Here is a 27,541-nt window from a genome sequence, read left to right as displayed (position 1 = left end):
TTTCTTCCCACCGCACAATATTACATGTTGAAACAGAAAGAATGAATACCGTAATATATGTTGCAAAGAACTGGGCTAAGTTTTTCAACTCCTCTGAAAAATATCATTTAACTAAGTGAAGAAATGCTTCTTGAAGAGTTTTCTATTATCTGATTTAAATATATATATTCCTTTATTTATAAAATAACTGCAGATTTTCTGCCAAATAACTGTCTTTTAAAAGGAAAAATGTGCTGAGCAGATAGTGCCCTGTGTTCCTCTGAGGTGCGTTTCTCCTTCATCCTCCAGGCCGGCAGAGGGCGACAGTCTGCAGGGAGAAAGCCAGCTGAACGCACAAACATGGCGGCTTCGCTGGTGAGACTCGTCCGCGGTGGTCTTGGAAGGAGCTTTAACAGTAAGATGACCAGAAATAAATATTTGTTTTTACAGACTGTTAGCTGAAATCTTAGGGTGAAATAATCTGTGTACTTCATGGAAGCAGCATCGTCTCGTTTTCCAGCTTTGACCTTCGCGCTGTCTCACCGTGGGGTCACGTGACAGCTGAACGACAGACGATCTGCATTGTTTTTGTTTTTTAATAAATGAAAATATGTTGCAAAACACAGTCGGGTTCTATTGGAAACTGGACAAGACTTTTCTTTATATTCTTATTGTGTTGTTAATGGTTCTGTAGCCTCTCTCTCACACATTTTGCGTGTTCACTCTCCGTTTGACACTTTCTTTCTGCATTTCCTCCTCCTCCTCAGTTACCAGGAGTTCATGCCTCCTGCAGCAGCAGATCAGACCCCAGAGCTCCAGCTCCGAGTCCCGCCGTGAGTATACACTGATCTGACACTACAGGACTTGCTGCAGCTTCACAAAAGTGTGGCAATGCATGATGTAAGCAGACCTCAGAGCTAGATGCAGGGCCGGAATAAAAGTGCACAGGGCCCTGGCCCCAGAGTGTTCCAGGGGCCCCCTTCCCCACCGCAATGTTGTGAAAACTATGAAAGATACAGTGTGAAACAAAATTTCTAACATCTCTCAGCCAGTGGTACCAATAGCAATACACTAGACACTGTGGTGTAGCTATTTTGGTTTTTATGTACATTTTGTTTCATGCTGATGTTTGCCCCACATTGGCCCCAAGTGGGCATGGGCCCCATGGCCCGTAATGTCCATTGGATAATCCGGCCTTGTCTAGATGGATTCAAGGAACTTTATTTTAATATCAGCTCACAGTCACATGTCAGAGATACAAAATTAGAACTGAGTGGCTGAGAAGAAGGAAATACGAATATATACTAGATACAATATAAAAAGTAAAATTAGAAATAGAAGATAAATATAAGCTAAACATAATTAAAAATATACACTGAATACAAAATGTAGGCTACATGTGCGCATCTGGAGTATTACACTTAGTATTGTTGCATGTCAGTACAGATCTGTTGTCATGAGGTGGGGCGCACACAGGGGGGAAGGGGGGTTAAGGGGTGCTGGGGTCAACGTGGCATGGCTGGAGTTAGAGTTTAGAGGTGTGTTTTTTGTTGCATCTTTATCCTTCCCCCTTTAGGTGAAGTGTAGAGATACTTTTTTTTCCAACATCCTTCCTCATGTCATCTTTTCCTCATTCTGCATAAAAAGGTGCGCCGCTTTCGGGGCTGCGCCTCAGTCTGCCTGATCCTGTTTATGTCACATGTATGTTGTATGTCTAAGTCTTGGACGGGTTGTACTGGAATTAATTTAGTTGTGTTGACTGGTTCAATGACAATAAAGTTCTGAACTCTGAGTTCAGCAGCCTGACAGCTTTGGACTCTGCTGGTTTTGCTCCTTATGCTTCTCAGCCGCTTGCCTAAGGGAGGGGTTGGAACAGTCTGGATGGGTGGGATCCTTTATGATGCGGAGGGAGCTCCCCTTTCATCGTGTTGTGTAGAAGTCTGAGGTGGTGGGAAGGCTGCACCCTTAAAACCCAGCAATTGTTTTGGTTTGGGTGTCTTTAAAGGGGAGAAATCCAGCCTCCTGTTACTGTTCTGAGATGTGATCAGCTTGGCATCACGTCTTTAATTGTGGCTTTGAACGTGCAAAAACCTGCATCTTTTGTTTTTTTATAAATATGTTCTGCTACAAAATAATTCAGGCATGTACACCTCAAAACGTAGAGGATATTTAGAAATTAGGGAAGGCTAATTATATAATGCAAATCTTTCAAATTAGATTTTTTTTCTTCCTTGCATCCAGCAGCTTATCAGCAGCTAAGTGCTGCTGCAGAAAGGGAAGGAGAGGAACGTATTGGCACATAAAAGATGCTTGATCTAAACAATATCACAGTTTTTCATCGTCTAATTCTGAAGCTCAACACAGAAACCTGTTACTGATACACTGCAGCTGCTGCAGAGTAGCGGAAGGTTATCGCATTTTTATCAGTGTAACATTTAATATTTCATCATAGAGAGCTTTAAAAGGTGACAATTTCAGTCTGCTTGTTTTTGAGGCTGTACTGGTTAACACCTACTGGAGACATGAAGGGTAGTGTCATATGTTACACACATTTCTTACAGTGTGTCTCTATGGCAACAGCAACGCACAGCCCAGTGATGCAAATTAGAGCTGTCCTCCACTCATCTGAGATTAACCTCACTTAAGATTTATGACCATTTGATGAAACTCATTTGTGGAACTGTAAACTGGCTTGAAATGATTTGCCTCTAACGTACCCTGTGATAACGTTTGAACAAATTCATACTTGCTGTTTTTTTTAAAAATTTATCTCAAACACATATACAATACAAAACAAGGATGCACATCTGTGTAACATTATACCTGAAGGAGCAGAAGAAAGCAGAAGGCTTATTTAGGTACTACTACTTATTTACAGTCTTTAATTTAGACAGTTATATGGCTGTATACACAGTTTACATCCTGAAAGTCATCAGTCAGATGGCAAAATATAAAGCAGCAAAATAAATCATGAATTTTCTTCTTCTCTATATTTATCCAAAAAATTTCTTGTACATTTTTTTAAAACTAAATAATGTTATTACATAATTTTAAATCATCACTTAGTCAAACCCATAAAGTTACTCCATAAATGGAGCTGTTATTAAAGCACATTGTACGACAACTATAATTACCCATTTGTCAGAAACATGGATGTTTACCTCAGACTTGACTGTAAAAAATGTATAACATGTAAATAAAATAAATGCCGTCAAGCTGAAATAACCTAATTTTCTCATTTTCTTTGTGCAGCCACTGTGAGGCCCAAAGATGCCGTCTCTCACAACCAGCTGGCTGCGTTTGGAGAATATGTGGCTGAGATGATGCCCAAATACATCCAGCAGGTCCAGGTCTGTTCCCAGGCTTATAACTCCTGATCTCAGGTCTGCATTTTCTCATGCTTACATGGGAGGTTTCGTTGGGACATGAGTCGGGACTGTGGCGTTTTACCAACATAGCTGGGAACTGACTGACGATTAGCACCTTTTAGTTTCTGAAGAACAGTTTCAGCTTTTTTATTTAAGATTGTAAAACATAGAGATGACAGGAAAATGTGGGTCCTACAGGTGACGTGTTACAACGAGCTGGAGGTGATGATCCATCCCGACGGCGTGATCCCTGTGCTGACCTTCCTGAGAGACCACACCACCGCTCAGTTCAGGAACATGATCGATCTGACGGCTGTGGACATCCCGACACGGCAGAACCGCTTTGAGGTAGCTGCCTCTTTCCTTTTTTCCATTTCACACGACATCACCATTAAACTGTCAAACAAACGTGAAGAGAAAATGATGTTGTGGTGCTTTGGGGATCATTTTTGTGATTTATCAGGCAAATTACAGCTCAGAGCTGCTTGCAGCAGCTGTCGCTGCATATAAAGTAACCATGGAAGTGTGTAAGCATTGACATGATAGGTTATAATTAATTCCCAGCTTTTCCTAATGATGCGTGACAAATGAAGCGTTGATGAGGAAATCAGCCCAGTTAGAGCTTTACTACCCGGCCAGTATGGAAGCTCACACATTTATTACACAATCAGTCAGCAGCGTGATGGATTAGGTCCTGTTTGTTAGGTGCTATAAATCTTTTTTTTTTTTTGTCTTTGAAAGGCACAAATATTGTGTTTGAAATGTTATTTTTCCTGCTATAAACTGAAGAAATTGTCAAGCAAAATAAATGTAAACAAAGCAGTTTTTTTTTTTTTTTTTTTAACAGTTGTGCTTATATGTATTCATCCCCTTCATTAAAGAACAGTGGGACAAAATCCCTGTCAACAGGTGCAGAAGTCTGACTGAGAGGAACAGAAAACACCTGACTGGAGCGGAAACATTAAAGGATTGTTCAACTAAATATTACTTTATGACTGATGTAATATGTAATAAATTATCTTATTTGTTTGCCTTTTAAAAAAATATTTCTATTGAACCAGAATTAGAAAATAATGTCATGATTTTCACAACATTTTTATTTATTATTACTTTAGTCAGTTTCAACTTATTTTACAGGCAGCTGTTTTTTTTTCCTTCTTTAATGAAAGGGGATGAATAAATATGAGCACAACTGTATAATTGTGTTTTACCTGATGCTTAAATCAGATTTAATGAATTCAAGTTCTTTTTTTTTGCCACCTGTGTATAAACCATCAGTCCAGAACTCCTGTGCAGGCTCTCATGTAGTCCGGAAGGGTTAGCAGCACTGTGGCGTCACAGCGAGAAGGTTAAGACGGTGGCCTTCTGTGTCACATGTGCACGTTATCTCTGTGTATGCACGAGTCCTTCTAGGTACTCCGGCTTCCTCCCACCATCCAAAGACATGCATGTTAAGTTGATTGAAGGCTCCAAATTCTCCCTAGGAATGAATATGAGTGTGAGTGGTTGTTTTTCTCTCTGTTGGTTCTGTATTGGACTGGCGAGCTGTCCAGGGTGTACCTGCCTATCGCCCAAAGATTGCTGGATAGGATTCAACTTCCCTGCAACCCTTAATAGGACTGAGCAGTTTATAGAATAAATAAATAAAAACAACTTTTCAGCGTTAGAAAGATATAAAGTTAAACCACTGGGAATTAAGACGCCTTTACATTTTTTATTCTAGAAACGATCCATATTTTTATCTTTGACTTGAACCTTCTGATTTGTGTCCATATTAATAATAGGGGTGGGAAAATTGAATTGAAAAATAAAAAAAAATCTGGATCTTTTGCGTCACAATTTTAAAATAATTTTTTTTAATTAAAAAAAAGTTTATTTTTCAAATAAATAAAAAATAATCCATGATAAAATTTTTGTAATTTTTATTGTTTTTGTTGATCTTTTTACTTGTCTTCTTGGACGTTATAGCAGCAGAATGATGGTCTGGCTGCTAGGTTGTCTTTTCCTCACTGAAATAAAAAAAAAAAAAAACGAGCAAAAAAATGTTTTATACATTTTTTTTATTCTACAAAAATCAGCAATATCAAAGAATTGTAAAAATCGCAATTTAAATGGAATCGGCACCCAAAAAAATCGTAATCTAATTGAATTGGGACAAAAGCATATCGTCACAGCCCTAATTAGTAACATTTGATTTAATTAAAACTCAAGATTAAAGGGGTGCTGTGATGGTATTTGGAGTTTTCTGAGCTTTCTACAGTGTTACAGTGTTGAATCCTCATCAGACATGTGAACGGCACTGTTTTTTATCACCTAAACGCATGTTTGAGTTTGAGTTTGAGTTCCAGCACTCTCTCCGTTCGGTTTCCATGGCGACGAAAAACGCGTCGTTTTAGAGAGGTTGGTCTCTGTTTCAAGCAGTGCAACAAAAAAGATACATTTAAAATGGTAAATAAGTTAATAATGGCTTTCTAACTTTACACCTGGTAACTCAGCGTTTAGTAAATGCCATGCATCCTGTTTAAGTCCTGTTTGCAGCAATGAGTCCTGTTCTGTATAATATAGGTTGCTGTGCATTTTTACGGCTTTTCCACAGGCAAAAACTTCCAAATGTAGTGGAATATCTGATCCAAACCATCGTACAGTTTGGGACTTTTTCATTGGGATTCTGATCTAACCTATCAGCTCTGACACGCTGCAGCCTGCTGATTGGCTGACAGAATCATCGCTTCCTGTGTGACTTGGCACTGAGAACAAAGCAGCAACGGTTTCACGTTTAAACATATGGTGTTTTTTTTTTTTAAAGCTACACGTCAAGCAGAAAGAAGACAAGTTTCTGTATGTCCACCGTCTTCTTCCTTTGTTTCTGAATAGTAAGCTGTTACGTAGCTGAACCGGGTCGATGTACGTCGGTGGAAACCAAACAGTCCCAGACCTGTTGATGGAATCGGGTTCTTTGTTCAGTCAGTAAATATCCAAACTTTTCACTATAAATCTGTGTTTTCCAGTCCTACAGTGGTTACATTTTCCTTTTAAACGATGTTGTATCCCAAAGTGAAGGAGTAGTCAAGTTCAAGTTTATCTATATAGCACATTTCTACAGCAGCAGCTGCCCAAAGTGCTGAACAGCAACAAACAACAACAACACTCCACAAATAAAAATGAAACACTGCACATTAAAAAATGAATAATAATCTGGACACAAAACAAAAATGTAAAATAAAAGTAAAAAATATTAAAATACACAAAGAAAAAGCTCAGATATGACCAAATGCCGGCGCAAAGAAGTGGGTTTTAAGGACAGACTTAAAATCAGAGACAGATTGAGCAGCTCTGATGTGAAGGGGAAGACTATTCCATATCTTAGGAGCAGCAACAGAAAAGGCTCTATCACCCCTGGGGGTCCAATGGGAGCTTAAGTAATAGTTGAGAAGAGAACCTAAGAGTCCTGGCTTGAGCATGTTGATGTAACAACTCTGCCAGATATGAGGGAGCCAAACCATTTAAGGCTTTAAAAACAATCAATAAAATCTTGTACTGGGTCCTAAAACTAACTGGAAACCAGTGCAGAGAAGCGATGTGATCATGACGTCGTGTTCCTGTAAGCAGCCGAGCTGCAGTGTTTTGGGCAAGTCGGTGCAAAGTTAGCTGATCAATGCCAAAATAAAGAGAGTTACAATAATCTAAACGGGACATAATGAGCAGGTGGATGACTTTTTTGAGGGCAGGTTTGGGAAGATAAGGCTTTAATTTGTCAATCAGCCTTAAAAGCCTTAAAAATAGTCAACTTGTTTTCCATCAGGCAGTGGCTACTCGGTTTTCTGCACCATAAAGATGAATTTCCAGTTATTCACCTCTGAAATGATGAAATGTTTCATCTTTGGTATATTTAAAAGCCTCTTCATTCATTACTTTTTCCTCAGCTTTGTCTGGATTAGTTGTGCCCACAGTGACGTTCACACATGTGCTTTTAGACCCCACTGCTGTCACCTAAACCCCGTGTAAACCATCAATCTGCGTGTTGTGTTGCTTTACAGATTGTTTACAACCTGCTGTCGCTGCGCTACAACTCCCGTATCCGTGTCAAGACGTACACAGACGAGTTAACACCGGTGGACTCGGCAGTCCCCGTCCACATGGCTGCCAACTGGTACGAGAGGGAGGTGAGTCACAACATTTAAAACAGGCTTATATCACTCCTCATGCTGGATTCCCACACTGGCAGCAGAGCTGAGAGCAGGACTGTGTCTTTGGGCAGATCTGGGACATGTTTGGCGTGTTCTTTGCCAACCACCCTGACCTGAGGCGCATCCTGACAGACTACGGCTTCGAGGGTCACCCCTTCAGGAAGGACTTCCCTCTATCAGGATACGTAGAGGTGAGTTCTGGTTCCATAACATCAGCAGTGTTTATGGAGAGACGGCATGCAGCTGATGGCAACACATTTCCCTCTGCAGGTGCGTTATGACGACGAGCTGAAGCGCGTGGTGGCCGAGCCCGTGGAGCTAGCGCAGGAGTTCAGGAAGTTCGACCTGAACACGCCGTGGGAGGTGTTCCCCGCACACCGAGAGCCCAAAGAGGCCGCACCCAAACTGGAGGCTGGGGAGGCAGCTCCTGAGAAGAAGTGATGTCCCTGCGTTCGGTCCGCATATGTTTCATCACCATGTTCTGTCTGCTTCTGGAGAACCCCACCTGAAATATTTATGTACATAAAGATAGTAATAAAACGGTCTTTAAATGGTTTTGGCTGTCAACAATTTTTTAAATCAGGGGAAGGTTCCTGTGGGGGTCTAAACAGGGTCTAAACAGGTTCTAAACGGGGCCTAAACGGATCATACGGCCCCACAATTCCTTACTTCTTCAGCTTCAAGGCAACTTTTCTTTCATATTCATACTAAAGTATTAAATGTATCTCAGTATGAGGACAGGGAGGTATTTCCTAATATATTTCCTTTTTTTAGACGAATGAATGGTTTTTTTTTTTTTTTTAGCTAAATGATGTGATTTAGTATCAGACAATCCAACTCCACTTTATTAATATAGCAAAGAACAGCTGGTCAAAGTGTTTTACACAAGCATAAAATCATTAAAATAAGAAAATCAAAAAAGCAATTATCTTGCACTGAATTAAAAATCTTGCACTTCCTGTTAAAAAGGAGTTTTTTCCTCCCCACTGTCGCCGTGTGCTTGCTCAGGATGGGAGATCCTTCTCTCAATCTGTTGGTTTCCTTACATAGGCTATTATGAATTGGCTTTCATTATGTTTTTTTGTTTTCCTGTCTGTAAAGCGTCTTGAGATGACATTGCTGTGATTTGACGCTATATAAATAAAGTTGAATTTAACTGAATAACTGCAAATGCAGGATGAAGATGACCCCAAGAGTGAGTGTCCCAAAAAGAGCCAGCAAAGATTCATGGTTGTCTTTGCAAATAAAAGAAAGCTTTGTAAATGTGTTTCCAGTCATCAACGAAACAAAAAACACGACCAAACTATGACCTGTAGCCATCCAGACATCTGGATGTGTTTTATCATTTTCTGTAATGTAAACGGTGCACAGACTGAATAACGCGTCTAATGAAGGAAGAGACATGAATGAGTTTTAAAACATGCTGCCATGTCCCGACTATGAGCTCAGTCCAAACATTTCTTCCCACTTCAGTAAGGCGGAGTCCCATGAGGGTGATTCGGCGGCTTGTATGCAGTTCTACCCATAGTAAGGATTCATCTCCAGAGTGGAATCTATGATACTCATGAGGGGCAAACTAGGAAACAGGAGGAGTTTATGGCTGCTATAATTATTCTTGAGTGTATGAAAATAAGGGAAAGTGCCTTCTAAAGATGTCCGTCCCTTTTCATCATGGCTTAAAGGCAGTTTCCATCTGAGAGGGACTGAGAATGTAGGTATTGGTTAAAGGAAGGAGACCATTGAGCATGATGAGTGTTTTCTGCATTGAAACCATATTTTAAAACAGTGTTGTTGTAGTATTATAAAAATCCTAAACTCTTGCTGATGTTTCTGAGGTTTAACATAAAAGCTGACATAAGAGGCTGTGTGCTTTTCCAGCTGTGGATTTAGTGGATCAAGGTCGCTTCAGCCGATGTGCGGGAGTCCATTCAGGTCCAGGTTTTGCACAGACCAGTCAGGTTCTTCCACCTCAAACTACTTTCATAAAGAACGTGACTGTACTGGAAACAGATTGTGTAAATGAAATCTGAAAGTCTGCAGAGCATTCTGTGTGCAAAGGATAAAACTAATCACCATACTTTGCTGTTAAAAAACAGCGAATGCTGCAGTTCTCATGCAGGAACTGCAGACTGAAACTAGCTAAAAGGCTGTAATCTGGCCCAGAACATCTCTAGTCTGGTCCTCTACCTGTTCTCCAACACACCTGAATCATGCGTCATTCAGCTCTGCAGAGGCCTGGCAACGACACATGCATGTGATTCAGGTGTGGTGGAGAAGGAATGAGAGGATCTTAGGGACCAGACTTGGACAAGAACCCTGACAAAGGAAAAGACTCATCACAGCCTCCAGGCTCTGAAATGTGGTTTCTGTCGCTCAGCAATCCTCCACCAGGTGGCGCTGCATTACCAAAATACACCATAAGGGGATTCGTTCTACTCATCCCAGCAGTTTTAATGGATACAACAGTCCAGGCTGGATTTCTCCTGTTTTATTCTGTCAAACATTTTCACTGATTCATTTTACATGTAAGAAACTAAAAACATTTCAAATAGCATGAGCCAGACGACAGGAAAGCAACACATGGGTCGAAACGTTTGCCAGCGAGGTTGGACTGGTACTTTGGAACTCAAAATGAGTGGATTTTAAGCTAATCAATCCATCCAAAACACTGAACCCCATTGTGACCCACATTGTGTCTGCTCCACATGTTTTAAAATACACAATCTTGCATCAAGAGAGAAGCACAGATCAGAAACACCGAACAGATTTCTGAGTACCGTACAGAAAATTCACTTACAAATAAAAATACAGGGATAACAGGCATTGGCTGGGCCTGTGAAGCTGCTCAGCAGTCATGAGAGAATATCTCTCTCTTTTTTTTTAAAATCGTACTATTTTTAGTTGCATGCATCACACAAGACCCTCTGAGTGGTTCATAAATAAACTCAAGTCTCTTCACGCTGCGAGCAATGAGCAGAATGTGTTTACACCTTTGCAGATGGCTCATAATTACCTGAATTTCATCAGGTCCGACTGAAACAATTATCGGTCCAACGCTGTTCACTGCTCACACACTGAAGCCGACATGGAGGCACAACCTGGAGTTAGACTGACTGAATACATCAACTCACAGTTTGACCTAAAATGTCCTGAATTTAGTCTCTTTCTTTGAGAATCACAGCAGCTTTAAATGATCAATGTATAGATAAATACTCACTGGCCACTTTATTAGATACACCTGTTCAAGTGTTAATAGAGGTGGAAAATTAGCCAATCACATGGAAGCAACTCAATGCAACTAGAAGAAGTTTGAACTCAGCATCAGAATGAGGAAGAAAATTAATTTAAGGGATGGTTGTTGGTCTGAATATTTCAGAAACTGCTGAGATTTTAACACAAAACCATCTCTGAGGTTTCCAGAGAAGATCTGAAGAAGAGTAAAACATCCAGCGAGCAGCAGCAGTCTGGACCAGAAGGTCTGGTTGATGTCAGAGGAGACTGGACAGACTGGTTGGAGATGATAGAAAGGCAACAGGAAGACCAGTAAGCACTGGTTCCAACCAACATATGCAGCTACAACACGTCCAGCCTGGAAGCAGATGGCCTCCAGCAGCAGAAGACCACAGCGGGTTCCTCCTGTCAGTAAGAACAGGAAACTGAGGCTACAATTCACACAGACTCACCAGAACTGGACAATAGAAGATGGAGAAACGTTGCTGGTCTGATGAGTCTCCAGTTCAGCTCCACATTCACATGGTAGGATCAGAATCTGCTGGAAACATCATGACAACATGGATCCATCCTGCCGTCAGGATCAACGCTTCAGGCTGCTGCTGGTGGAATGATGGGGGGAGGGTTTCTGGTCCCACTGTGGTCCCCTTAGTACCACCATGACCTGGTTTAACCTCCACAGCCTACCTGAGTCCTGCTGCTGACCATGTCCATCCCTTTCTGAGCACAGTGTAGCATCTTCTGATGGAAACTTCCAGCAGGATGATGCACCATGTCACAAAGCTCACATCATCTCCACCATGACGATGAGTTCACTGTCCTCCAACGGCCTCCACAGTCACCAGATCTACATCCAGCAGAGCAGCTTTGGGAGATTCTCATCATGATGTGCAGCAACTTCATGTCAACATGGAGCAAAATCTGAGGAAATGTTGAATCTATGGAACCAAGAATGAAGGCAGGATAAAGAGGATCCAACCTGGTAGCAAAGTGGGTCTAATAAAGTGGCCAGAGAAGCTGAAATTGCTAAATGTTAATGTTTTTTTTAAAATTATAGCTTAATTCCTAAAGGTTTCAACAAACTTCTGCTTTACTTCAACTTTTAAGTCTCACGTTGGTCTTTCTTTGTTGTTCATTGGTGCGTTTAAACCAGTTTGTTCAAACATCCGGTTTCATAAATTCACAGCCTGTTAACAGAGATAAACCAAATTAAATGTCCAACCAAACTGAAAGAGGGCTTCCTGCGGCGCTGCTCCAGCAGGGAAGGTTATTACATAAAGTCAAGGTTCATGACAATTTGAACAGTATCATCTCTTCCCCGGCGGTGTGAAATTAAGCAGACATGCATATTACACCAGCCTGTGGGAAGCAATTCAATTTTCCCCGCAGTGCTCGCCGTCTGAGGACGGCTATTAAACGCTGCTAGAATTAGAAAATCAAATTATGGTCCAGATCCCGGCGGGCTCAGAGGTGGCATGTGGTCAGCAGTTGGATGGATACGGACTCTGCACATTTTCCAAAACTGTGTCGGTTTCCTTGCTGTTGTCCTCTGCTCCTGCTGCGGCCGAGAAACTCCCAAAAACCACCAATAACAGAGACTCACTTTGACACAAAACACAGTTTGTAGCATTTTACATTCCTCTAAAGACAAACAAAGCGACTTCTTAACTCACAAGCAGAAAAACACCAACTTTTTGACAAGAACAACAGCACTTAAAGGAATATTTCACTTAAAAATGAAGATTCTGGTCATCCCCCAGCAGCCGGGTGCGACAGCAGACCCTCACTGCTTCATATGACAACGTAAACTATGTTGTCTTCATGCACTAACTTTCACTCTAAAGCTACATTTAGAAACTTTGTTTCACTACTTTATCCACTATGTTTCAGAGAAATAGTATCATTTTACAGTATTTATGTCATTTATCCAAGTAAAGGAACTGGTTAAATATTTACGAGGTTCATTGAAGTGAAAACTTGAGCTTGCTGTCAATAAGCTGTTATTAATCCTCATCTTGGTGTGCTGTTGTCAGTTTTTGCAGGAAAGGGTTTTATTTCCAAGCTCTTACAGCTCAAGTCTTCTGTTCTAAATTAGGTTTACAATTCATTATCTGTATAGAAATAAAACTTCAAAGTTTATATCCAGCAAGAAATACATTCAGGGAGAAAACATGAAGTGTGACATGTTTTACAATGTTTTTTACTTTCTGTGCAGGACTCTACACCTCTTTATTTCTTTACAGTATGCTTCCCATGAGCTAGATTTTTTTAAAAATGATCTTTTAAAGTGGTCTTGAGCACAAGTCATCCAGGTTTTCTGGAGGTCTTTCAGAAGTAACAGTTTGACAGGCAGGAAATGATAATTTTGTGGAAACAAGGTGATTGTTTGAGAGATGCTAGCTGAAATTCTGGAGCGCAATGTGGCCTAAACTGGAGAAATGGAGGACAAAAGGAGTGTGAGCCTCCTTTTTCCCAAAAAACAGGATCAGAAATGGAGGCCTTTAAAGGTACAGTGTGTAAGAATTACTGGTATCCAGTGGTAAAGCTGGCCAACCACTGTTACGAATGGATGGTGGCCGTCTGTGGCCAAAATTCTTCCAGCCATAAACATGTTTTCATCTTCCAGTAGATCCATTGGGCTCAGGTGCAGCACTGACTTCACTACAAGGATCTACTTTTGATGCATTTTAAGGTTTTATGTACTCCAAACGGTGTACTAAGACGGATTAAGCAAGCAGAGTATTCTCACTTCGCACAGAGTTGTTTGTCCATTCAGAGACACTGTAGTCAAAATGCTGACACAAATGGCAGCCTTTATGTTTATGGACCCACAGCAAGTATATGAAGGGCCTATTTTAAGAAATAAAATTCTAATAGTTATTTTAGTTAAGCAATTAGACACCAATTGAAATGCAGTTTAATTTAGACGCTGCACCTTTAGAAAATCAGAACGAATCCAGAAAAAATTTGACTCAAGATCTAAGAGATGCATCTAGACCTTCCGTAGATCCATCTACGGTTGGCCGAAGACTCATCAGAAACGGTCTCCGTGGAAACGTGGCTGTCAAGAAGCCGTTCTGAAGGAAGGCAAACGGAGAAAAGGCTGAGGTATGACGCATGACAGTGTGGGATCATCTGCCAGGGGTGGCAAACTCCAGTCCTTGTGGGCCGGTATCCAGCAGGTTTTCCCTCCACCAACACACCTGATTCAAATCAAATGTATCCATCAGCGGACCGTCAACCATAGACTGTGTATAAAGAGATGTACGGAGCCTACGTGACGTCACCCATAGGTTTGTGAAGAGCTGAATTGAAGCTCAGTGGGCGGTTCCTACCATCACCATCTTGGCAGAGGCATGCGTGTCATCTCACCCGGAAAATACAAATATGGGCAAAGAGGTGGAGCTGAGAGGGGGGCTGTGAGCGTCATGGTGGATGATTTACATCGAGTGAACTCCGAGCTTTCTGTAGCTAAGAGCTAACCGAGCTAACCCAGAGATAACAGGAGCTAACCAGCTAATGGAGGTAAGCGGGCTAAAGCTAAGTCACGTTGTTAACTGGCTAAAAACCGCGGTTGTTCTACGTTCTTCTTACTTGAAGCGGGAGATTGGTACCTGTCAATCAAAAGGACACGCCCCTAAATATGCAGAACTTCAAGATTAAATTACTTTTAAATGGGGGAGTTAGAAAAAAATCCACTCCCCCCACAGTTGTCATGAAGGTAAACCTGACCTATGAAACCGAAAATGGATTTTTCAACCAGGCTGTAAACATATTTATTTCTGCTGTAAACATGTTTATTTCTGCTGTAAACATGTTTATTCCTGCTGTGAAGTTGGTCTTTTTAACATGGGAGTCTATGGGGATTTGCTCTGTTTTGGAGCCCCTAGTGGATGAAGGGGGAACTGCAGTTTTATACACTTCCACATAGGGTTCACTTTTAACCGCCGGAGGTTGCTGCTTGTTGTCAACCTACTGATTAATTTCAGTCAGGCGAGTTGGAGAATGGAGACAAGAAAAACCAGCAGGATACTGGCCCTGGAGGACTGGAGTCTGACACCTGGGATCTGGACAGAGAATGGAACACAAAGGCAAAAACATTCAAAGAAGAGTTTTGGAAAGTCCTTCAAGAAAACTGGAGAACTTATTACTTTGAGAAATAAAGGTGCTCACACCAAACATTGACTTTTCAGCTCCTTGGAATTGATAAACTATTTTTGCATCTTGTGTATTTAAAAATAAACATATTTCAATAAATTGCTGCACATATTTTCTGTTTTCTTGAATCAGGGTTGTCTCAAGACCATTGTGACAGTTTTCCTGCATCATAAACGTCAGACACATTTAGCCTATTAAAACCTTTTTTTTTTTTTTTTTTAATTTTGATGGAAATATTTGTAAATTTAGATATTTTTCACTTTTGCATTTGTATTTATTTCTTCTTCTACTGCAGCAGCACCACCAGAAAAGGTTCGCATGTGGATCGATTTGACCTGGAAACACGGATCATAGTGGAAAACTAAACCAGTGGAAACTAAATGACACTTCGGGTGGTATCTAAGACTAAAATAAGGGTTCTGACATATACATTGGCGGGTCATGACTGACTTTTCATTATAAAGTGAGATATTCGCATTTAAGTGTGATGTAGTCGTGTCCTGGGAAACCAGTGCCTGGAAATGGAAAAGATTTTTTTTAAGCACTCAGTCCAAAAGTCCTGAAGGAACTCATTCGAAGAGGAAAGAAAGCCACAAAGCAGCATTTGTTCTGAGTAACTCAGAGACAGCTAATGCCCTCTGTGGACTCTCAGACCTGCCATGAATCCCTCCTGCAATGTTCAGGTCCTGTACACTGCGGTTAGGGCCTCTTGTCGGGATTTGACTGGCTGGTGGTGGCGGAAGTGGAGGTGGGGGCCATATCTGGGTAAACCAGGAAGCCAGTAAAGGTGATGTACTTAGCGTGGTTGCTGTAGGCTCCAAATCCATCTCTTTGGTGGGAGTAAAGCCAGACTGTGTCTCCGGACTTCAGCGCCAGCATCAGGCTCTGACTCTGCAGAGCCTTCTCGCCCTGGCTGTCATCGTAGATCATGGCCTGCACCTCCAGGTGGTTCTTCATCAGCTTGACGGACAGCGTCTTCTGGGGCAGCTTGCCTACGTTGAAGGAGAAGTAGTACGCGCCGGGAACGCGGCAGGTGAACACCCCCTCCGTCACGTTGAAGTCCTCTCCGATGTTGACAAAAGCTGTGTCGAAGCTGACTGGCTGGTGCCGCGGCATGCCGACCTGGTCCACTCCCAGAATGCTCTGGGTGCGCCCCACAGAGAAAGCACATCTCTGGTCGTCCTCTTCGTCGTCATCCTCCTCCTCTTGTGTCAGCTCTTTCTCCTCTGCTGTGGTTTTTGTCTCGGGCCTGTCGTGCTGCGTCGCCTGGTTGCTGTTGGACAGATGGACGTTGTCCTGCTGGGGCTGCTGGGTGTTGTAGGTGGGATGGTTCTGGTGGTGGTGGGTCTGGTAGCCGTAGGTGTCAGGGTAGATAAGGTAACCGTTGAAGGTGGTGTAATGTCCGGTGTTGCTGTAGAGTGCGTAATGAGGGTCTCCATGGAGACGCAGCCAGACGGTGTCACCAAACTCCAACTGCAGCATGACGCTCTGACTCTGCACCTGAAGATTGAAGCAGAAATGACAATCCTGGCTGTGAAGAGGTTTGTTTCTTCCAATCCTATACCTCCCATAGCTTTTCATTATCGGGAATACTAATCTCTGTTCTACTCTCAGTCCCACCCCAGAACAAACACAAGCTTTGTAAGCTCTGATGTGATGGAAGACTCTTCTAAACACTTTCCTAGAAAGAAGAGAAATAACTAGAGGTCCGAACTACAGGCTGAGAGGTCCGTCTCGGATTTTATAACCTTCATCATAAGTAAAATGTCAAAAAATGATTGGTCATTATCCCGCATTTAGACTTTTATCCTCGTACTAATGGGAGTTACGGCAGTGGGGAGTGTTGTGTGGGCCTGAAGGGGTCCAAATACAAGGAGCCAACCGGGAACAGAGATAATAGCAGTTTCTTAGTGTGCCACATTTGGTGGTCATGTAGCTTTGAGTTTTGGCAGCCACATTCACAAGTCATGGCTGAATATGGGCCAATCATTCTTTTCCATCTTCGTAGGAACATTTTTGCCCATTCAGGTCATTTTTCCCTGTTTTGATTGCAACACCAAATAGGATTCAATTTTGAAGTAACCGGAGGGACTTTTCCCAGCTATGGAAGATAAATAATTTTGTGTGCATAAAAAAACAAAAGCAGTTACATCATGTCATCAAATTGGAAATGACAGGATTAGAAATGTGAACACTTCACTTTTTTGGTGGTTTTCTTGAGGACTGGAGTTGACTGGAATGTTTGAGCAAAACCATAGAAAGGCTGTTAATTTGAAGGGTTTTATAGCGGTTTTTGGAAGAGGACTTTGTTGTCAAACTGAAACATCTTTGAAACTGTATCACTTATGAATAAATGTCTAAGCTGAACAGTACTTCTGCTTACAAAGCCCCCTACACACTTACCTTCCTCTCTTCTCCAGCATTCTCCTCATAAACTATGGCCTGCACCTCATTTCTGTTCTTCATCAGCATCACAGAAAGGTCTTTGTGGGGAAACTTCCCCACAGTGAAGGAGAAGTAGTAAGCTCCGGGGATGCGACAGCGAAACAAACCAGCCTTGGTGTCAAAATCCCCGCCGATGTTGACATAAACGGTGTCGAAGGTGACCGTCATTTTGGGTCCACCCTCCATGCTGTTGGTGCGTGCCACAGAGAAAGCAGAGCGCAGCTCCACATCATCCTGCAGACGGGCGAAACCCAACGCACTGCCCGCATGACTCAGGCACAGCAGGCCAATCAGCACGCCCACCTGGAGCAGCATCATGTCTGCAGAAAGGCAACAATTACAAAGAAAACAGAGAAGGGCTTTAATAATAATAATAATAATAATAATAATAATAATAATAATAATAACGATAATAATGATAATAATAATACTGTGTTTAATTCTTAAGCCCAGCAACAGCTAGCAGTAACAATGAAGTTGTGAAATTTGTTTTCTGCTCCGGCTGACTGCAGCTCATCTGATTTCCTAATGTACCTGAAGGGGATGAAGTGAAGTCCCAGTTCTCTCAGTTGCCTGAGGACTGTTTATTCAATCTGTTGCTTATTGATTGTAACATTTTTAATACATATTTAATTTATCCCCATAGCTCAGAATCTCATCTGTTTCATACATCACTGCTCCACTCTGGCCATTACAGATCAGTATTTGTATTCACACCACATCACAGCACTTAATGAACCCAATACTTTTCAATTATTTTCCTATTAATTGTTTCTGAACTGCAGAATAGTAACTGTCTCTGTGTATGATAAGAAAGGCATTCAAATTCGGCTTTGATTATCAAAGTGTTAAAGAGGCACAGACCCAGAGAATGAAGTTATCAAAGCCCTGGAGATACTTATACTTCTAACTGCAAGGTCCAACAACACGAGAAAAACTAAATCAAGCATGAAAAGATACATAAGATTAAAGAAAAACACAGAGAACAAAACATAAAAATAGATATAAATGACTGCAAGTTGTTGTGGTGATCATCAACATCTTCTTTCTGTTGTCACCCTGTCTATGGGTGGGTCTTCTTTCATTCCTACTAGGAGCCAGTGTGATTGGTTGTCTCTGCGATGGACCCATAACAAGTCCAGCCTGCATCCTTTCTCTTGGCTACGAACCACCTCTTCTTGCTCCTCTCGATGCAGAGGAGCAGCAGTTCTTCTGAGCCCCTCCTACATGACCGAGCTTCTCATCCTATCACTAAACCAATATTTATCCTCGATGCAGAAGACAGATACGAAGGCGGACAGACAGTTTCATCCGCCACCTTCGTCAGTTATGGAAGTAATTTGGTTCATTTTTGAGGAGCTTAGCTATCTGTTATTTGACACAGAAACCAGAGCAATACCAGCAGAAATTGCTGGTAAACCCTGGCTGCAGCCTGGAGAAAGGGGCGGGGCTGGGAATTGGGCGTGGTTGGATGTGAAATGGGCGTGGGGATAGGGTTAATCCAATCAAAATGTTTAGGGGGCGGAGTCGGACATCCAGCCCCGCCCCCTAAACATTTTGAAACATTTTGAATATCCAGCCCTGCTTCATTCTCCAGTCTGCAGCCAAGACCCTCTCGGTATTGCAGGGTAAGTGTTGAGTTGTATAGCTAACACGTAACCAGCGAAAGGAACAAACCAGAGAGGAAGAAGAGGAACAAGAAGAAGATGATGCAGAAACTGCCAAATAAAAAGCACCGAAAACTAATTATCTCAAGCTCAGTCCTGGGAACTTCCTACTCAGGTTCCTACTCAGCATCTCATCTGTTCCCAGGACTGATGTCTTCTGGATGGAGACGTCTGATGTGTCTCCAGGTTCCTGTTGGAGCCACTTCTCCAGTGTGGGGGACACGGCCCCCAGTTCACCAATGACTAACGGTACCACGGTTGTTTTCCCCTTCCAGGCTTTCTCCGGTTCTTCCTTAAGTCCTTGATTTTTCTCAAGTTCTTTTTTCCTGATATTTCCAATATTTAAGATGGATATATGGACCGCTATGGCTTTCCATTGCTGCTTATCCATGATCACTATGTGAACATACTGTATATCTAACATGTATCTCATATAGGCCTAAAATAAACACACATACATGCACCAATTACTGAGGTGTGTTTGAGTCATTCTGGCAGATTATTTCCAGTAAAGGGGTAATTAATTAATCTTTTATTAGAAGAGACAAGAGCCCTTGTTGTCTCATTGTCTCCTCTAATTAACTAACAGAAAGCAGACACACACAAGTGGAGCTGTCAGCACTCTCAAAGTTCTGAAAACAAAAAGGAATCAGTCATCAGAGCAAAGAACCACATGATGTTGCAGCTTTCTGCTTATGTTTTGTCATCAATAAAGCACATTATATGGAAAGGAACTGCTCAAAAGCCATTAAGATAACATCCTTGTCTTTAAGTATTCACCTATGGTTTGTTATGGCCCAAGTTTGCTATGATTTGGTCTGTTTCACAGCTTTTGGCCCAAGAGGTGATGACTCCCCTTGAATAAGTTCAGCACCCAAAACAGTTCAAGTAAGGAGCCAAAAGCATTGCAAAGGTCATTCTGGGGCCATTTCTCTGTGGAGTCCATCGGAGGGAGGAGAAGGCAGGACCCAGCAGTCTGTAACAGGAGCAAAGATAAGTTGGATTTTGGATCTCTGATTGTTTCAGAGATAATCTGGTACCAAACTGCTTCCATCCATTTCTGATTTGTCATACACAACCACTACTTGCCTGCTTTAAGGCAACACACTCTTTCATAGCAGCATGACGTCATTTTAACACCAACTTTCATCTCGTATGAATGGAAAAGTCTTTCTCTGTCTCGGTCGTGTCTGAATATGAAGTTTTGAGGAGCATTGACATAAATGTGGTTTATGTCTGACAACTGAATGCTGTTATAAACACACTGATGAAGCTTATAATGTAATTATTCTCCCGTCTAAAGGCACTTTAGCTGCATATGTGGCAGGAGGAACACCAGACTAATCATTCCAGCTTCATGTTATTCACTGTAGATTTATTTAGCTTTTTATACAGTATGTTAAATCCACCAGCCTCACATTCTGGTACATCAGCTCATTTGATTTTCTGTGTAAGTACATATTATTTATTTTTCTTTAATTTTTTTTAAGTGCAAAATACTGTTTTCCCCAGTTGGAGTGTATCAGTGCTGAAGCCTTCAGTTATTTGTTGTTAAAACTAAATGTTTCTCTTTTACATTTAAATTAAATCAAACTCTTAAAATGGAAACTAATTATAACAGTTAATTGTACTTAAGGCAATGAGGCACAACTGATTGTTTTTACCCGATGGTTCGCCCTGCGACGGCAGGGTTTCAAATCTATACTGCAAGAGAAGGTTAAAGAAAAAGGCTGCAGTATGAGCTCATTGCAGATATCAAAACGGTCCATGGAGTAAATAAAAGATACGCTGCTGACAATGGTGCAGTTTGGCTTGTTTGTATACTGGCATCTTTCATAAAGAAATACTCCAGTGTTTGTCTGTGTAATGGCAGCAGTTTTATCGTGGCATGATTGCCCGCTCCTCTGAGGATGTGCCGTTTCACGTTCAAAAAGCAATAAAAGTATAGATCAAACAAACATCCTCCATAATGAGCAGCCATGGGAGTGAAGCGCAGGGGAAAAAACACTGAAGCTGTTTATGTAAACATGAAAAAAACTAAAATGCTTTGCTGTTTTTTTGTTTTTGTTTTTTTTTTAAAGATTTTAAAGTCACTTTTTCCTTGTTCTGCACGTCATCAAAAGGAATTAATTCTAATTGTGCAATTAGGCAGCTTCTTCTTTACATAAAATGTCACTGACATGTAAAAATGTGTCAAGTAATGTGTGATAATACATATTAAACAACACCTCACTCATGATTCATCTTGTTCATGAGTGTCGAGTATAAAGACATGAGGACATGTCCTTAGCATCGTGTAGCAAGTCCTGAGTTGTCCCAGTCAGTTGTGTTACACCAACATGTCCGACACCAGCGCTCTCCACCAGCAGCATCACATCAAGGCCGGTTTATTCTCATGCTGTGTGTGTGCCAGGCTGGGCTGACGCAGATGCAGTGTGTGTGTACACTCCAGCACAGGGTAAAAGCGTTGCGTTGCAGTTTCTTTTCCAGATCCAGAGTATTTTTTATGGTTCATTTCAGTTCCAGTAAGTATTTTCTGTCTTAAAACAACAGTGGGATTCATCCAGCAACATGAGCCACACATCCAGAAACAGTCTGACCAATCACAAGGGAGTACTTCTGCGTAGCTGGGTTCGCATCGCTGGGATACTCCGTAGGCTCTGCGGACCTACGCAGCAAGCTAACGCAGATGCAACGCGAGTATAAACTGTCCTTTGTTACGATATAGAAATAGAACCCAGAACTGAGCCAAAAAATATACATATTTATTAAAATGCTGGTGTTGAAGATCAGGCTCAGTCTGGTTGTTGGGAGTCAGAGGCTGGAGAACAGGGTTTCTGCTTAGTCCTCCAGAAAAGGGAACTGGTTCCACAATCCTTAACACTCAGGTTCCAAAGGCAGTCCAGGGTCATACCCGGGTCTGAGAAGAGGGAAGGGATCCAAAGAGCAGAGACTAGAGTTAGGGTCAGGAACAAGCAAGCTTCGGGAACAGGAGGTCAGTTCTCATACCAGAAGGAAGAAGCAGAGGCAGTAGTTGGAGACAGGCAGGGTGAAAACCAGGTAATCAGCAGCTAGTTTTCCTTGTCTCCCATTAATATTTAACCCGATAGTTTTTAGTGCTCCTGTCACTTGATAGCTTATGTGGTGGTGAGCACACATGAGTGTCATGTGGCTCAGGTTGGCCCCTCCCTGCTAATCAGCAGGTGTCTTTTCTTCTCTGCTGGCTGATTCTGTGTTGGTGACTGGCTGCCCTCTGTGCTCTTCCTCCTGGCTTGGTTTTACTCAGGGTGGTGAGTAGAAACAGGAACTTGAAATGAAAAAAACTAATTTTGTAGTTTTACTAATTGTGTTTTCTGTTTTTATAGATCCACCTGGTAAGTTGACTTTTCTTTTGTTTGAATTGTTTCCTTTAGGCAGCTGAGAACCATTTGGTGGATGGGCTAGGCACTCGTGGTTGGGGACCCTCACATTTGGTTTGGTTTGTTTGATGCACTGGGCATAGGAGGGCTCCACAGTTATAGTTTGCAGTGAAGTGCGACTGTATTCACAAGGTAAGAGGTGGCAACACACCAGGAAACTCCTTCCCTGTAGGCTGCCCTCCACTGGTGGTCCCAGCTGGCCTGGTTTCTTTAGTTTATAGTTATTTGCTTTTAAATAGGTCTTAACAGTGGGTTTTATACCCTGCTAATTTTAGCTTTAAATTTTTGTATTAAATAGTTTAAACTCCCTCCCACGTCTCTTATTTCAACAGGAGCGACCCTGCATTTATTTCCTGGAGCCCTGTGCCCCAGGTGGCGTTGTCCGGCATTGGTATTGAATAAAAGTTAATTTTCTCATTTTACCTTTTGTTGTTCAGTTATTTTTGTAAAGGCCTTACCACTCTACCACACTTAGCCCTCCGCAGGGGGAGCATGAATCTAAGATTGGCCTGTTAGTGTATATGTGTGTGAATGTGTGTGTACATGTGTTTATATAGATGAATACATATGGGTGTATATGCATATGTTCATGCAAATTTCTTTTTTTTTTTTCTCTCTCTCTCTTTTCCTCTCTATGAGGTGTTTTCTTTCCCTTTGTCTTTCTGTCTCCATCTTCTACGGTCTGGTCCAGCAGTAGAAACTCTGTATTACAATTATACAAAATAAATAAAGATATAAAAATAAAATCTAGAAAATCAGGTAGATCATCATACCAGTAATGCTCCCCTTGGCAAAGTAAATTTGCTCAGCAGAACTCAGCATCCAGACAATCATTCTGCTTGCTTAAATGCTGGACAAGACACGAATAAAAAAAAAAACAAAAACCAGGTAATCTTCTAGAAACAGAGCACATGAAACAAGGCTTGAAAGTTGCACAAAGACAGACCATCTCACACTGAGCAGGTGTTTAAATAAGGAGCAGCGCAGGTGAGCTTGATAATAATCAGGCTGAGGGAGTGTGCAGCTCCCTCACTGCAGATCAGAAACCATGACACCCTTAAGTCCCACCTTACAATCCATTTAAACTGTTGCAAAGGCGATGCTGGCCAGGGCCAAAGCACGGTGCTAACGCCAGTTTAAACTTGGTCATTTCAACATAAAAACAGAAAATCTGCTCTTTATAACAATGCACCCTTTGATAGTACAATGCATTAAGTTTTACGTTCTTACAGATTGATTATAGCAGGGGTGCCCAAGTTTAGTCCTGGAGAGCTACCATCCTGCTGTTTTTAGGTGCAACCCTTCTCCAACACACCAGGATCAGATAAGTGTCTCGTTAGCAGGCCTCTGCAGAGCTGGATGACATGCAGAAGAAGAATTCAGCTGTTTGACTCAGCTGTGCTGGACAGGGGTTGCATCTAAAGGTTGCAGGATGGTAGATCTCCAGGACTGGACTTGGGCACCCCTGGATTATAGCGTGACAAGGTCCTGTGTTGTTCCTCGGGTGGCATCTGTACTCTGTAAAAACCACCAACCTGAAATGTCAGTGCAGTTGCTGCACCGCCTAGTTGTCATCCATCATTCAGAACTCACTGTTGTTGTTCCTCTGCATTACGTTTTTACCATGTAAGACACTTATTATTGAGATTAAATCATGTAAAATGGCAATTATTTTAAAGTTTTCCTCCTGTAAGTGCCCCTAGCGCTGTGTTTCTGAATGCTGCATGTGTTACATCTCTTCATTTAGCAGCTCCGCTGGAGCACTAACACGGTAATTACCTTGATGAAAAGTATGTGTTTGTTTCAAGAAACATACATTCATTCATTTTCCCTCTCAGTTCCTTGACTTTCCAATAAATCATAGTAGATTCACACTTAATGGAGCTTTAATTGTCACATGCCAACAAGCAGTTTAAAGCTCGTCGTGTCTAAGATAGTTTTCATAGATTAAAGTCCCTCCATCACCATCTACAGGAAAACTAAACAGTCGCTCTTGGTCACAACCAGTTTCCCTTCGGCTGTTTGACAAGTCTGACAAGCTGGGTTCAGCTTCCTCTTTAAAAAAAAAACTTCCTGTAGTCCTTAGAGCTGTGTTCCCCAGACAGTGTTTTCCCAGAATAACGGCTGACATGGTCTGGAAATACACTGCTTGCATTTGGATGCTGGTCGATGCCTTTCAGATGCGTCACAAGCTCAGTGAACAGGAGACAGAGAGACAACATGCCCTCTCAAAGTTTACTGTCAGACTTGATAAGTTTAGCAGCAAACTCAGCTGTTTTGGGGTCAAATTCGAGAGTTGGGTCCTCTGCTTTGCTTTGGTCGAGCCAGCCAGAGAGCAAAGCTGAAGAGTGCATGGGATTCTTGCCCTCTTTGTGGGAAATGATTCTGGCACACAGTGAGAGTCAGAGTCTGTAAGGTCAGTTTGGCTGGACCGCTCTCTCTTGGATCAGCTGTACAGGAGCAGTAGATCCCCATTCTAACCGCCCAGAACTGGACCTTCTGCAAAAAACATGAAAATAAAGTGGCTTATGGAACGTTTCTGCTCCAATATGCAAAATATCTCAGATAAACAGCTGAAACAGCATCATAAGCAGTTTAGTGGCAAACCCAGTTATTTATGCATCACATTTATGAACGTCCCATAAAAAAAGCAGATTCCAGATGTTTGTCATCTCTCGTATCTCTGTCAGGACACTGAATGCATCCAGATAAACTGATTCTGATGTAGGTGAAGATGTTTTGTGTGAGAAGTGAAAGCTGGCAGAATCTGATTTCATGTTGGTTATTACCAGAACATGGAACGTCGACCATTTTAGCATCACACTGACTTGCTTTTGTGCTATTTCCTCCTATAACTTGGGAGATCTCATGATACTGAGTCCTGGAGCTGCTCTTTTTGTCACGAGATGGTGGCAATAAGGACCCAAATGCAGACAGGAGGCAGGTAATTGTGATTAACTGGAAACAAACGGAAACCAAATAACAGGAAACTCTATAACAACTACCACAAAGGGACTAACAGGAAAGCAACTGCAGTGAACAGGCAAAGTAAAACTGAGACAAGGTGGTACAGAGGAAACAACTAGACAGGTGGAATGGATTAGCTAAATCAAACCAGGTAAACTAACAAACAGAAAACAAAACTAGGCAGAAAAATGCAAAGAAAACCTACAAAATAAAACGGGAAACTAGAACCAAAGGCTACACAAAAACTCCAAATCATGAAGCTTTTATTGCCTTTTAAGAAAACGAGACTTTATATGAATGATTCTATGATATCCTGAAGAAGAACTGTAGAACTGTATCTACAGCTGTGCTCATATTTATTCATCCCCTTTCATTAAAGAAGGAAAAAAACAGCTGCCTGTAAAATAAGCTGAAATTGACTAAAGTAATAATAAATAAAAATTTTATGAAAATCATTACATTATTTTCTAATTCTGGTTCAATAGAAATATTTTTCTTAAAAAACAAACAAAGAAGATCATTTATTACATATTAAATCACTTATAAAGTAATATTTAGTTGAACAATCCTTCAATGTTTCTGCTCCAGTCAGGTGTTTTCTGTTCCTCTCAGTCAGACTTCTGCACCTGTTGACAGGTATTTTGTCCCACTGTTCAACAGAAAAGACTCTAATTTGTCCAGGACACATTTGTTTGTTTGTTGTTTTTTTCTTTCTTCAACTCAGTTAAATGAAAAACGGTGTCTTGTATTACTAAATTATATTTTTGCACATTTTTAGTTATTATTCGTTATTTGAGTGACTGTTGTAAATTCAGCCTTTTCTTTAATGAAAGGGGATGAAGACATACGAGCGCAACTGTATTTCAAGGTATTTTTGCTGCCATGCTAATTCTTTATGATGCAATGAAATGAGCAGAGTTGGATAATCCATCCATCAACAGTTAATGTTTCGTACATCTGAGGAAAGCAGAGGTGGAGAGGTCATTTCCTGGACACATTCTCACATGAATCTGCCTTTTCTCAGCCCATTTACAACTTGTGGCAACCCATCAAGGTTTCTCCAGACACTTCATAAAATGTTGAAATATTTCACACTATAGGTGTGAAAGAAAGAAACAAGACAGAGAGTGATAGTGTTGGGAAGTGGGAGTAAACAATGATGGAGCATCTTTCAAACTGTGCCAAGAAATGTTGAACTAAATAAAAAACATAAACAATCGGAAAGCCTGGAGTGATTTGCATGTGAGCTGCTCATTGCAATTAAAGGTTCAAAGGAAATACCTGCCTCCAGAGGAAGGTTTACACCTTTTCCCCATGCAGTTACACACATCTATGTGTTTCTTTGTAATGCCATGCCAACACACCACATTGCACTTCTGCTCCAGTGAAGAGTTGCATGGCTCAGTGTCACCGTGTCCTCAGGACAAGAATGATCCTAAAGACGAACCAGCGTCTCACACGGACAACTGACTCAGCAGCTCTGCCGTGACGCCTGAAGCAGCAGCAACGCAGAGCTTCCGGTGTGTGTGTGTGTGTGTGCGCTGAAACGCTGGAGTGTGTGCGTTTTAATGCCTGTTAAGTGAAACAAATGACAGTGTTGTTTAAACGGTGATCCCTCTTCTGCTGCTGCTCGTAATGTTTGCAGCATCTTCTTCTGCTGCAAGCTAAACATACTTAAACACACTTCACATCATCCTGCAGCTGAGGATTTACTCTAGTATCAATGCTCAGAGCTGAGGATTTAATCTAGTATCAATGCTCAGAGCTGAGGATTTACTTTAGTATCAATGCTCAGAGCTGAGGATTTACTTTAGTATCAATGCTCAGAGCTGAGGATTTACTCTAGTATCAATGCTCAGAGCTGAGGATTTACTTTAGTATCAATGCTCAGAGCTGAGGATTTACTCTAGTATCAATGCTCAGAGCTGAGGATTTACTTTAGTATCAATGCTCAGAGCTGAGGATTTACTTTAGTATCAATGCTCAGAGCTGAGGATTTACTTTAGTATCAATGCTCAGAGCTGAGGATTTACTTTAGTATCAATGCTCAGAGCTGAGGATTTACTTTAGTATCAATGCTCAGAGCTGAGGATTTACTCTAGTATCAATGCTCAGAGCTG

The 27,541-nt window shown here is 41.5% G+C and overlaps 2 protein-coding genes across 2 annotated transcripts in view; one reads left to right on the top strand and one right to left on the bottom strand.

The window, feature by feature from the left end:
* The first annotated feature begins 306 nt into the window (after positions 1–306).
* Positions 307–8,089, top strand: ndufs3 (NADH:ubiquinone oxidoreductase core subunit S3). The gene is made up of 7 exons (XM_079241659.1): positions 307–394; positions 747–812; positions 3,232–3,329; positions 3,546–3,695; positions 7,385–7,510; positions 7,606–7,725; positions 7,805–8,089. Exons 1-7 carry the CDS (start codon positions 340–342, stop codon positions 7,973–7,975), a joined length of 786 nt encoding a protein of 261 aa, XP_079097785.1. The 5' UTR covers positions 307–339; the 3' UTR covers positions 7,976–8,089.
* Positions 8,090–15,622: 7,533 nt separating this feature from the next.
* c1qtnf4 (C1q and TNF related 4) overlaps positions 15,623–27,541 on the bottom strand; it is a gene marked incomplete at its 3' end in the record, with an annotated part of 47,242 nt that continues 35,323 nt past the window's right edge. Inside the window, exons 2-3 of the mRNA XM_079242412.1 lie at positions 17,327–17,688; positions 15,623–16,423 (exon numbers count right to left, since the gene is read on the bottom strand). Of these exons, the coding sequence (XP_079098538.1) occupies positions 15,623–16,423; positions 17,327–17,686 (1,161 nt within the window). The 5' untranslated portion in view covers positions 17,687–17,688. The remainder of the gene's footprint in view (positions 16,424–17,326; positions 17,689–27,541) is intronic.

The sequence above is a fragment of the Telmatherina bonti genome (genome assembly GCF_933228915.1).
Source record: "Telmatherina bonti genome assembly, chromosome: 1".
NCBI lineage: Eukaryota > Metazoa > Chordata > Actinopteri > Atheriniformes > Telmatherinidae > Telmatherina > Telmatherina bonti.
The sequence above is the reverse complement of the archived record's forward strand: the minus strand, read 5'-3'. Positions and strand labels throughout refer to the sequence as shown.